This window comes from Tyto alba, unplaced genomic scaffold (genome assembly GCF_018691265.1).
Source record: "Tyto alba isolate M040663 unplaced genomic scaffold, T.alba_DEE_v4.0 Super-Scaffold_49, whole genome shotgun sequence".
Taxonomy (NCBI): domain Eukaryota; kingdom Metazoa; phylum Chordata; class Aves; order Strigiformes; family Tytonidae; genus Tyto; species Tyto alba.
The window spans coordinates 1487508-1500883 of NW_024881325.1; the positions used below are offsets into that span (position 1 = coordinate 1487508).

The 13376-nt window shown below is 36.3% G+C and overlaps 1 protein-coding gene across 1 annotated transcript in view; it reads left to right on the forward strand.

Annotated features, from left to right (window-relative positions):
* Nucleotides 1–13376, forward strand: part of SYN2 (synapsin II) — a 193291-nt gene that overhangs the window by 63859 nt on the left and 116056 nt on the right. The window contains exons 2-3 of the mRNA XM_042806979.1: nucleotides 9494–9551; nucleotides 11914–12005. Of these exons, the coding sequence (XP_042662913.1) occupies nucleotides 9494–9551; nucleotides 11914–12005 (150 nt within the window). The remainder of the gene's footprint in view (nucleotides 1–9493; nucleotides 9552–11913; nucleotides 12006–13376) is intronic.

The following is a 13376-nucleotide window of genomic DNA, read 5'->3' on the forward strand; positions in this document are numbered from 1 at the left end:
GGTGGGCCCGTGGAAGCACTGGTACAAGGGTGTGAAATGCTTGTGGGTGCCCCTTGGAAAAAAATACTCACGTGCAGGCGCTATCCCTGCCATTCTCTGTATAGATATGTCTGTATATCTCTAAAAAGATACTCCAGCACTTGTGGCAATCCTTTCTTCTCTCACTACCCCAGGTTGCCTCTGGGTCTTGTCCCTGTGTGAGGCTGTAGATTTAAGGTTTGACATTAAGACTGAAGGTTTGATGTACTTAACCAGGTTTAGCTACGAGCTGTGGCTGAAAGGTGTGCGCTGTCTCTCCCGCTGTCTCTCCAGACATGTGTGACTTACATGCTTCCCCCTCTTTCTTGCCTCATGTTGACTAGTTTTTTCAGAATGTCATCTATAGGACAAGCGCAGAGTGGAACTAGCTGGAGAGGTTTTTAAGATACATTTTCTATATTAAGTTCAGGATCCTCAAAGGTGAAAATTCAAACAACGTGATAGCCCAACATGTTATATATGAAGTATCACTTTGTAGTGTCTCTAGGTGTAAATGATTCAAATTTTCTCACTTCAAAGTCACACATCTTGCTTAGAGACATTTAAAATTCCTTAGGTAATTCAATATAAATAGAAAAATTAAAAGGCAGGTAAATTTCTGATGAAGAGTTCATTGATTATGTGCATTCAGTCTCAAAGATTCTTTCATTCCATGTTGTTTTTTATGGTGTTTCATGTTGTCAGAAATTAAATTCTGTTAGTGTAAAATCTGTTAGGCTCTTTATTTTCTTTACTTCAGTAGGGAAAAAGTGAACTAAAATATCTCTAGATGCTATTTCTAGATGGTTTGTTTTTTTTCCTGTCATAAACTAATCACCAGTGGCTGCACTGTGTGACATTTTGGCACTTATTCAAGATAGAGTGCCTTACTTTCTAAACAGTAGAATTGCTCATTAACAGTTTATAGTAGTTCATCTTTGTTGTCAACAGAATGAGAAATTGGAAAGAATGGATGACTATGTTGGTAGGGCGACTTGGAAATGAGAAATTTACTACTTTAGCTTGCAATATTATTGCATTGGCTATAGTAGATAAGATTAAGGAATTTACAGCAACGGGTGCAAAAGATGCAGTTTGAGTCTTATAGCACTAAGAACCATTAAAACAATCATGAGTGTTTAGAACAGTAATATTTTGTAATTTGGCTAGTGGTGTTTTCCTGTATAAAAGTTGGGACTTTTTGTACAACTCATGAGTACAAAATATTTTTATGAACCTAACCATGGGAAAGCGTAGTAGTCATTCTAATGAGTCTAACAGATTTGGAAAAGGTTATAATATGTTGCATCACATATGAGGTCTTCTAGTGATGAGGGAATGAACATTTAAAAATACTTTCATTTGTCATCTAATTTAAAAAAAAAAAAAAAAACAAAAACAAAAAAATAACAAACCACAGAAATTACGTCGTGACTATAAATCTTGCTCAGAAGTAATGGACTAATGGTAAATATTACATAATTGGAGGTGTGGGATTTTGGGACATTACCAGAAAGACAGACTAGCATTTGGTCATGAAAGGCTACTTGTTTCACCGTGAGTGGGCAGAAAATTAGGCATTTTCAATAAAGCGTGCTGTTTGAAAGACCCAGTAAAGTTAAGCTCAAATGAGAGATCCAAGAGTAGGAGGCATTTTGTTCTTGATTAGATCTCTAGTGAAAACACTGTATTCAGGCACAGAACAGAGTGACAAATAGAAGGGCTCCTGGTTAAAACAAAAATGATGGTTCTTGAGCTGGAAGATCTCTGCTGTGAAAAAATTAAAACAGCTCTGTTTTGTTTAAATAATCAGAGTAAAGGAATTGACATTCTGATACATGCCAAGGGGATAGGATAATTTGTTGAAAAAGCTAGTAATAAATCAGGGGAAAAAAATTGGGTTTGAATCAGATATTGTGTAAGACTCTGAAGGTGCAACATATAAAGCTGTTCTGAGAAAAAAAACGCTTTCTGGCAAGGGGGATGGGCAGCACAGAAAGAGAAATGGGCTAATTACTGCTTAATAAGCTTGTGTTCTTTATTTCTAAATTTTTTATGCTTTCTTTTTTTAATACAATTTTAGAGCTGAATCTCTTTGGGCAGCTTCTCTACTGTCAGGGCAGGAAATTCCTCCACTGAAAAGTGTTGACACTCTGCTTCTTCATGAGTTTGGCCATCATTGGTAAAGGGAGCGGGGGAGGGCGTGACGGGTCAGTGCCTCTGTAGAGGGAAGGCTGCACGCAAGAGTGCTGTTTTTTAAGCAAGTATTTAACAAAGTTCTTTGCTCCTAATTACAGAAATCAGGGAAGGAAAGCCTTGTACCAGAGGAGGAGTGTTTTCTACTGCCCTGTTAAGTTTGAACTGCTCAGGTAGCTGTGCGTTCGTAAGTCCTCAATAAAACTGGGCAGATCAGTGATGAATAAATCCTGCAGCTTGACAGAATTAACCATGCGATAGGTTCCCATATTAGGCCACCTGGGGTGACTCCATCATGTGCTAATATACACTAGGACCATAAGTGCTTGCTGTTGTTCCTAGTAATTCTCTTTCCATATATTCCAAGTGACAAGATTGATATAGAGTCGAGACAGTGATTTCAGGTAACGATATACAGTGAAGACTAAGACATATTGTACTGGTGCAAACAGTATGATATATATAAAAAAAAAAAATGGCCATGTTGTGCCATTGGGCACAGAAGATGATGTTCAGAAATAATTTCTATTGGGACCTCAATAGATTAAATAATTAATTATTGGCAGAAGCTAGCACTTGATTTTCATATGAACAGTCAGTATATTTTCTCCTTCAAAAGGTTAGGCTATGACTTAGAATGAAGAACTGCATCAATTGTGTCCTGCCTGTCATACTGGGAAAAAAAAATGTTTATGAAATTAATCAAGTTTCAGTTAGGCTTTCTGTGAAATGTCAGATCACACAGTGAATCCATGGAAAGAGCAATCCTTGTGTCCTTGCCATTACAGTGCTTCCATTGAATATGACATTTTGTCATCCTGAGTGATTAACAGCAGAATTGAACTGGCCTGATACAAAAGTGAGCTATGCAACCTGTTAAAATAAGCTATGCTGTTTCATAGCCGATAAAATGTGCAGCGGTTCAAATTTACAGGCTTCTGGTAATGGAGATTATCATTAATTGAATGAAATCAAGCTCAACAGGGAGCAGTACTACAGCTGGAAGTCATGCATTTGATATGTTCTATCACTTTGTGGTGACAGTCTGCTGCTTTTAAGGCAATTTCTGTATGAAGTAATAGCTTGAGAAAATATATAACTGTTTTATGTGAGAGTGAAATACTGATTGGGTCAAGTGTCAGAAGTATAACTTCACAATGCAGAATTAAAAAAGAACATACAGATCTTTAAGAGTCAGGTTTTAAATAGGGTGTTTTATTTTTTTATAATAGCCTCGTATTGGTCTCTTGGTGCAGAAACGTGGAACAAGTAAATAAAAGAAAGTCTGTAAACCAGTGTGTTTAAAATATTCTTAATAACTTCTTCTCTTTAGTCATGATAGTGTCATCATGGCAGTTCCAAACGGTGGGTTTTATTAGCTAGGCTGATTGCTTGGAAGTCAGTATAGCAGATGCTGATACTATCAGACAGTTGCAGAGCCCACTGATGGTGATAGAGAGATTCCCACTGGTTTCAGTAGATTGTGGATTAGGTCACATAAAATGAAAATACTATGCAAATCTTATCACATGCTTCTTACAGTCTTTTATGGTTTTCATATATTTACAGAAGTCTGCATAGCAGTCTAAAAAGTCCTCAGCATATGGAAGAAGTAATAATCTTACTCCTTTAAATGATACTTTACCACAACTTTGTGGTATGTATGTGACCACGTTTTTAAGCCATTATTTCATTGGCATATTCAGTTTCATATTGAAAACACATATATTTAGAGAACTGCTGTCTTAAAAACCATATACTTAGAATGTGTCTAGATTTTATCACTGAAATGTTAATTCTAATATATATCATTTCATTAGATTGTTCAATACATTTTCACAGGACAGTAGACAAGATTACCAAATGTATTATGTATAAAATTTAACAAGAGCAAGTGCTGGATTCTCCACCTGAGATGAGGTAATACTGGTTACACACACAGATTAGGGGACAAGGGGCTGGAGAGCAGCCCCACAGAAAGAGATGTGGGGGTTTGAGTTGCTGGCAGGTTGAATATGAGTCAGCAGTGAGCCCTGGCAGCCAAGAGGGCCAGCCATGCCCCCGGGTGCATCGAGCACAGCATCGCCAGCCCGTCGAGGGAGGTGACTGTCCCACTCCACACTGCACTGGGGCAGCCACACCTCGAGCACTGTGTGCAGTTTGGGGCACCCCGGTATACGAAGGACATCAAACTATGAAAGGGTGTCCAGAGGAGGGTGACCGAGGTGGGGAAAGGCCTCGAGGGCAAGAGTCACAAGGAGCCGCTGAGGTCACTTGGCTTGTTCTTTTTGGAGAAGAGAAGGCCGAGGGGTGACCTCATCGCCGAGGGGTGACCTCATCGCCGAGGGGTGACCTCATCGCCGAGGGGTGACCTCATCGCAGTCTACACCTTTCTGAAGGGTGGCAGCGGAGGGGGAGGTGCTGATCTCCTCTCTGGTGACCAGTGACAGGACACAAGGAACTGGAATGAAGTTGCAGCGGGGGAAGTTCAGATTGGACATGAGGAAAAGGCTCTTCACTGGGAGGGTGGTCAGTCCCTGGAACAGGCTCCCCGGGGAACTGGTCACGGCACCAAGCCTGCCAGAGGTTATGGAGTGTCTGGACAAGGCTCTTAGTCATATCGTTTAGTTTTAGGTAGTCCTGTCAGAAACAGGGAGATGGACACAATGAACTTTATGGTTCCTTCCAACTTGAGATATTCTATGATTTTATGGTTATGCCGTGTTTTTTAGCACTCTTATGTTACTGGATTACCTAGCAGTACAAATGGGATGCCAATGACATCTTAGACACAGTCATATTTCCATTAAATTAATAGAAAATATTGACTGTGGGAGTTAGAATGACTGTTTCTCATTCAGCCTGAAATTAGAACAGCATATATAAACCACAGTTTTTCTGGTAGAAAAACTTGGAGGCTACATCTACTTCTTTTTCCTGTCTTTTCTTACTTCTTTTTTTTTCTTTTCTTTTTTTTTTTTTTTTTTTTTTTTAAATGAATTAAATAATTAGTTGTTTCTAACCAGATTTGAACTTGAAGACTGGGCTAGTTTTCACTTCAGCATTTTATATTCTGCCACTGATTCTAGTGTACAATGCTTTTTAAGTTGGTGGAAGTCTGGCTGGTTCTGTGTCAGTAGTCTGCCAAGATCTTTACATGCATATGGTAATTCCAGTGAACCAGTTATCTGAGACTACTCTGTGTGTGTTGTGTATATATATATATATCTATATGTACATTACTTTGCTTGAAGTAAAATATGCTAGCTGTTTATTAATGTTGACACTCTGCAATTTGTGTACTCTAGAGGGTGCTACTGTTCTAAATGATGAACAAACTTTTGCCCCGTTGTAGGAAACTGGCACTATAATTATTTTTGAGCACACAGTCTTTATATTGATAGGATCGTTAATTAGTTCCTTGTTCACTGTTCAGACATGCCCAGAAATCAGTGTTCAACCACAACTCAGTCCTGTGCATATTACGTTATTTGTACAGCACACTACAGGTGCTGCACTGAATTGACAAGTGCAAATTGCAGAGTTTAAGGGTATGCAGTGCTGGGAAAACAGAAGACTTACACACATAAGCCATGACGTGCAGGACTTAATCTCATTTATTTGCTGGATGCATCCTTTTGACTTTAGTAAAGACATTAATAACAGACAGATATGATAAGCTCTGCACTGCGGGATTAAAGAATGCAATTTGAAGAAGTATAAACCTGTTGCATGTTAGCACATGATTTTCCTGTTGATTTTGCTGCCGGTTGAAAGTAACACCAGTTTTGATGCTTTGTTCATTTGCGTGAAACGAAACCACGTTGTTTTCATGGCGTAGTAAGAGACTGTGGAAATGTATGTAGATGCTGTGTAGCTTGAGGGAAATATTTCAGGTGTTTTTTATTTATTTGAAACATTTTTAGTGATTATTACTTTATTCACTGTTCTTGCCAAAGTTCAGTAAGTAGTATGAGTTCATACTAGGCTGCATCTATGGCAACTGTATATTCTATGGTTGTTTAATTTTAAATGTGCAAGATTTTTATCCAGAAAATGAAATATGAGGCAAGAAATGCATAAATATTTAACATATTTTGAAAAGATTCTGACTGTAAGAGGTCATGCTCGTAACTCCAGTAGGCGGTATTCATACGAAGAGCTGTCTGTTTTCTCTACATTCAGGCTTTGGAAAGCAGCTGTTCACGCAGTGAATTTCAGATGAATAATGGTTCCCCTTTCTTTTTTTCCCCTACATACGATGCAAGAATTCATGAGCAACGGGCAGCTAAATGTTACTTGAATCGGGGCATATTTCTTTTGTTACCTTTTACTCATGCTGACAGCTAACCTCACACTCTTCTCAAGGCCTTATCTAGTGATCCTGACCTTGAAAGCATTAATTCCTTTCTATGGAAGTGCTCCAGGAGTTGATGTACAGCTATTCCACGCTCAGTATTGGGAGTAAGAAGGTGTAACGAGAATTTCAAGCTAGAATTCAGTGAAATTCTTTAAATCAGTAACACCAAAGAATTTTGTTACCCATCTCCCCTCAGTAAAAAAAATAAATTAAACATGTAATACATGTCTTTATGATAAGATTGCACATTTCTCATATTGAAAATAGGAAATTATTCAAGAAGGGCATGACTGTATTTCCTAAATACAGAAAATTGGGTTCTGTTTCACAGCAAACTCATGCTAAGAATTTGTTGGAGCTTGTTCTGAAATAACTGAGTCATGACTTTTTGCTGTAAGTTATTTTTTAGAGATATCAGGATAAATTCTTGCAGTTTATGACCCAATATTTGGAAAATATTATTGAATATTACACATTTTTATGAAAGTTGTTGGTTAAAGCTACTTTGAAATTAAGTCTCTTTAAATGTTTAAATGTCACATTTGTTTTCAAGCCTCAGATTGCTTAAGTTCAGTGCTTACTATTACTGTTTATTTCCAAAGCTGAAGTCGTTTGTTGAAATGTGAGTCATGCCAGAGTTTAGCTGTTTAAAGGTTGCCTCATCTAAATGATGTTTAAGAAGAAAGACTGAATTTAAAGGAATAGCATCTCACCTTAACTAACATTTTCAGCACATTCCAATTGTGCAATGGACTTAGCACTAGAGACTTGAAGAACCTCTCAGGCTCTTGGTGGTTTCCTCATTCCGTTTCCTTTCATAGAGAAGTAATCAGCTGCTGATATTTGTTAGGGGATGCATTGTGGAAGGTTTGATCTCTATATACGGTCAAGTTACCATTCAGCTTTGAAGAAACTGGGTATTACTCTAAGATTATTCTTTAGTGTTCAAGAGGCAAATTCACAATAACATTTTTTGTGTTATGTAGCCAACATAATTCTGTTTGAATTGAATTTGTGTGATGTGATGTCCAGTAATGTCTTTGCCTCACCTGCTGCTGCATCTATGAGCTCATCCTGTGCCCAGCAAAATTCAACAATAACATTACTGTTAAATTCATGGGGATCAGAATCGGAGTTGTAAATATTTTTCAAAGTGATAAATCTTATATTTTCCAAGAGACATTTAAGCTGTTTGTTGTTACGAATTGGTTGCTCTTCTCCTGAGGCAGATGCGGTTTTATATTTGAACATGAGACTTTCCTCTCTGGTCTTTGGATTTTGTGGACTTTTCCTAGGATGTAATGCAGATGTTCTTGGTTTTCCTGCACCTATTAGATTAACATGGTCCAGCTGATACTTCAACATAAACAGCATTATAAAATTTAAGCTATGTCCAGACATCTTGAAAGTTTTCATATTAATACGGAATTTCAGAACAGATTTGGAAAGCAAAAAATATGTGATGAATAATATTTCTTTGTTAAACTTGTGAAACAGTATATTTAACTTATACTTTTGTTATTGGCAAAAATCTTTGATAACATTATCCTGCGTATGCATCTCCTATAATAAAACAATAGATTTCAAACTTCATATGTATTTGTTACAAGAAAATTGTATGAACCAGTAATGCAAGTGCTTTCTTCATTATTATCTTCTTACCAATTGCGTATTTGTACCGAGTTAATTGTTGGGCAATATTTTAGTATGCCATTTCAGTATAAACACTTCCTTTGCTTTCTACCACACATTATCCATAATGCCTAAGATATCCTTAAGAAATATGTTGCCAAAGGCAGTGTTTTCAGTTGATTATTATGAAGTTTGCATCTTCCACTACTGAAACCAATGGTGAAACTGTTCTGGACCTCAGGGGGAAAAAGATTTTCCAAAAGCAATAGTGAATTGTTTCAATATGTAGTATATACATTACTTTCACTGATGAGGTAGATTTAGTTTAATATAATAGCATTTTGTCAGATGTTGAAAATGGACCTTTTTTTTTTTTTTTAACACTTGAGAAAATGTTCTGTGATGTTCTGTTTTTGGGTTGTGCAACACATTTTTCCTGCTTATAATAAAAGCAGGAAAGGTACTCTAAGCTTTGGCTTGAGCAGAGAAGGTGCAGAGAGAGACTGACGCCATATCCCTTTTCCAACTTCAGAGTGTTAGAGTAATTCCCTTTTACCAAGCGATTAAATTTTTTTTAATTCCTGTTTACTCCAAAGCAGATACATGCTGCCTAAGGCATACAACTGACAGATTGCTGGTTAGGCCTAGGAGACTGGATCATTGGTTTCTGTTCTGTTTCATCACAGCAATCCCAGTGCATCATAATTACTCAGAAACTCTCCTTCAGACTAATTACACTGTCTCAAGTTGTAGTCTTGGAAAAGCAAAACTGCTTAGTAAGTCGGGCACTTGCAAATTTGGTGACAACACTCTCCAGTGCCTCTGATATTTTCTTTGAAAACAATATAAAGTTTCTAAGCATAATGTTCCCAATAAAGCAGTTTTTCTATATAAATGAAGTGGATAAAGATTAACATGAGCGGTTGTTAGGAACTTGTTCACACTGAAATGGATTTTCACTGGCATTGTTGACTTTAACAAGAGTAAGATTGCATCTTTTTACTAGTATTCATTTTATATTAATAACTAATAGTGAAATAAGTAGTTTGGTATACTTTAGTATACACTTTAAAGTTGGAAATCAGATTATGCTTTGTATCACAAGATACTGCATGATGTGATGTTAAGGATACAAGGCCGTCAATGGAAAGAGAATTGTTTTGTGTAATAATCAGATTCGATTAATATATGTGTTTTCAAGATACTGAAGGCTGTATGGGAAGCTTTTGTGTAGCTACTGATTACAGATATGTGTATCCTTGATTTTCTGTCCTTTTTTTCCTGCAGGGCCAAGGCTTTTCGTGGAAAAAAGGTCCATGGAGAATATGACATAAAGGTTGAACAGGTAATTAAATGACTTAATCTGGATGTTATTTTTATATTTGTGTACTTATACAAATACATATATATGTAGTATATAGAGCTCCCTGGAGGTATTTAAAAGATGTGTAGGCATGATGATTAGGGACATGGTTTACTGATGAACTTGGCAATACTAGGTGAATGGTTGGACTTGATGATCTTAAGGGTCTTTTCCAACCAAAATGATTCTATGATTCTATATGTATATATGTATAGATAGGTACATAGTCCTTTGTACTTCTAAAAAACCTCACAAGTTACGTAGAACACTCAAAGATTTGTGTTTCATTCTGACATAGCGCTTTTTAGAGGATTCTGAGCATAAATTTTACAACATTGAAAACACGTCGTATTCAAAAGTTGTTGCTTTGAGACTGTGAATTTCCCAGACACTCCATGAATTACATGTTTCATTTCTGTATCACTAATTCCTTCACTTAAGAGTATACTTACACTCTGATTGCAGAGCTAGCAAGGGTTTTTTTTTAAAAAAGTGGATAAATATGGAGATACAATTTAGGGTGCATTAGAATTATGACTATTTTGCTTGAGCTAGATATCTGAAAGTAGGGAAGCAAATAAGTCTTTTCACTGCTTTTCAATCTTGAATTCTATGAATAGATGCTACTGTAAGAAGCTTCAGTGCTTGAACTGAATTATTTTGTCATTGGAATTTCAAAGAGTGAGGGAAAGTTATCACTGGATGTGTGGATTCAACTTATCTAAATTCAGTGTAATAGTACAACATCTAGCTTTGCTCCATTCTTTACACCACTAAATATCTGCTGGCGTTCTTGGCTTGGAAACATGTAAGGCTTTGCCAGAGATCTTCAGGAGTATTGAGGGAGAAGCAGGAAAAAGACAAGCTATTTTGTCCCAAAATATAATTCACATCTAGACCAGACAATGCAGTTGATATCATAAACAGTCTCTTTCAGAAAACCTCTGTGTAAGCTTAGAATTTCCTTCATATGGTCTCTTGTAGGACCAGAACCACCTTTAATCAATAAAAGATTGAAAGTTTTTGAACCCTACTAATCGCTTTGTAACACATAAACACCGTGGCAGTCGTATACAGTTACTAAATACTTGAGTGATATTTTGCTAATACCAGAGAGCATGATTTTATTTTTATACTACTTACAGCAACCTATTACATACATTATTGTCTATCGTGTACTAAGCTTTCAAAATCTATACTGTGAATCCTTGTAATTGTTTAATACGATTTATTAATTGGAGACAGGAGTTGTCAATCTCAGATTAAATATATTTTAAATGATTCTTTAACATTGTTAGCGCTTATACAAATATTTCAATCTCTCACCATTTGTGCTGTTTTTACAGTAACCCTAAAACCGCCCCTTGTGTTTAGAACATTGTAACACTGATCCAAGAAAGTATATAAGCATATGGAATTTAATGAAGAGACATCCATGCTTGAAATCGAGCACATACTTAGGCTATTGAGTTGGAACAGTGGTTAGAGTAGACAACACTTGCCTTAACTGAACGCTGAATTCTGAAAGCCTTATACAGATTTTACTTAAGAAGACTTTCAGTGATAGCATTTTTCAAGAGGAGACAAATGAGAATTCTGACACTCTCTATTCTGTATTAGTGTCCGGGATAGCAAAGACGCTTTTATTTATCCACTAGAAGACAGCTGGCTGCATTTCAATTATTCTGCTGTGTAATGTTATTGTAAAGTGCCTTGAGAGTCTAAGCTGATGAAAGACTGTGGATAAATGAAAAACATCCTGTCCTTTCCTTTCAAATAACTGTAGATTCAGAGTATGGAAGTGATTCCTTTTAAATTCCACATTTCCAGTGTGAGAAGATACTTTGAGAAAGGTCTTTCTTTGTGAATTTTGCGAGTCAATTGTTTATTAGCACCAGATCTTTTAAAAAGAAGAGTACATGCACATAAAGAAAATAGAAAGGAGTAAAGTATATGAAGAGACACTAAATGATATAAGGAAATATTCTGTTTATCATAGTTATTTTAACATTGCTTTTGTACTGTTTTCTTCAAAACTTTATGTAATTTTTGTTGAGACTGTATTAATCTCTGTGCTAACACCATACAAAGCAAATATATAATCTTTGCACTCCTGTGCAGACATGAATGAATAAATACACTTTCTACTTGGCCCACAGTCCTTTTTCATAAAGTTTTTTACTTCGTTCTTTCTTTGTATACTGTTGGATTGATATCCTACTAGTGCTCATTGTAGTCCAAATTTATACTGTCAGTAGTTCAGATACTAATACTTAAAAGAAGGGATTTAGGAAAATAATAGTAAACCAAACCAGACTAACTAATGTGAATCTTCTTTTCATAGGCAGAGTTTTCAGAAATCAACTTGATAGCCCACGCTGATGGCAATTATGCAGTAGATATCCAAGTATTTCGAAATGGCACTAAAGTTGTCAGGTAAGAAAAACCAAATAGAATAACAGCAAAAAGCAATAAATGTTTTAATGTATGCATCTAGAAGACACTGAATGATTTTTTATCTGTATGTCTGATAGGGATTTTAACTGATGCAGTGCACCTCGATTATTGGCATGAAGAGTAGGAAATAAAGTATCTGATCAGTGCAGTAAGTCCTGTTTGTGACGGGAAGGAAATCCATCAACATTTTGATCACATGAAAGTTGGATTTGGTTAAGATGGGAATGAAGCCTGATATAAAGCATATATGATTGGGTATTAGGATTATTGTGTTGGGTCTTACCTTTGCTTCAGAAATACAGACAATTGGTGATTTTGTACATGCCAGACCCTCCCAGATGAGCAGTATTGATTTCCAATGTTGAATATTTTCTGTTGAAACAGGCCAAGTCGTAGTGCTTCTCTCAGGATAGTTACTTGGAATGTCATTGTCTGTTTGAAAGATTTCCGTATAAAAGCCTTGAGGTTTCCCATTAGGCTGTTATTTTGTCCAAAAAGGATTATTCCAATTGAAGGCAAGGTAAATTTACAATTTTTTTTTTTTTCAGTGAGGACATCAACAGCACTGTAAATGTAAGGAGAGATCTCAAACAGGGGTAAGGCTGGGGAAAGTAAGACCTTAAGTATTAGCGGAATTATTTCAGTTAGTCCCATATTTTATCTAAACTGTAGGAATTACTCCTATTTTGGCAAGTGCACTTAAGTATGAGTTAAGTTGTTTGGCTGAACAATTGCATTCAGAAAGGTAGATCAAGCCACTAACAGCAATCTGGTAGTTTACTGCTTATATTTATCTTCAGGCAAGAGTAAGAGTTCAGGGAGCTGGACAGTGTAGAGAATGTTTTATATCTTTGTGGTTTTGCACAACACCTGTCCAAATAAAAGATTTGAAAATTTCTACTCATTCATGTAAAAAAAAATCAGGGAAAAAAAAATATTGAAGATAAGTGTACTTTAGGCTTTAAAACTCACAACTGTTTAATCTCTTGTGTATACTAAAAATACTGCAGCTTAATACAACAACCACTTATGCCAAATCCACAAAATTATTTCCTTAGAATAGTGAGAGGTTTGGGGTTTTTTTTAGGGTTTTTTGTGGCTTTTTTTTTTTCCCCCAGTGATAGAAGTTTTGGAGCCAGAAACTCTTGATCACTGCTCCTTCGTGGCTTTTCTGTAGAGAGTTTTCCAAACAACAAAAATATTGAGGCCAAGTTAGCATCAAAACATGTCAATACTTAATGAGAATTTCCCTCCAGAAAATAACATCTACAAAGATGTGTATTTGCAGTTTATGACAAAACTTGGTAAAACTACTGCTTATGTTAAGAAACAGAGAAATCTCGTGTCATC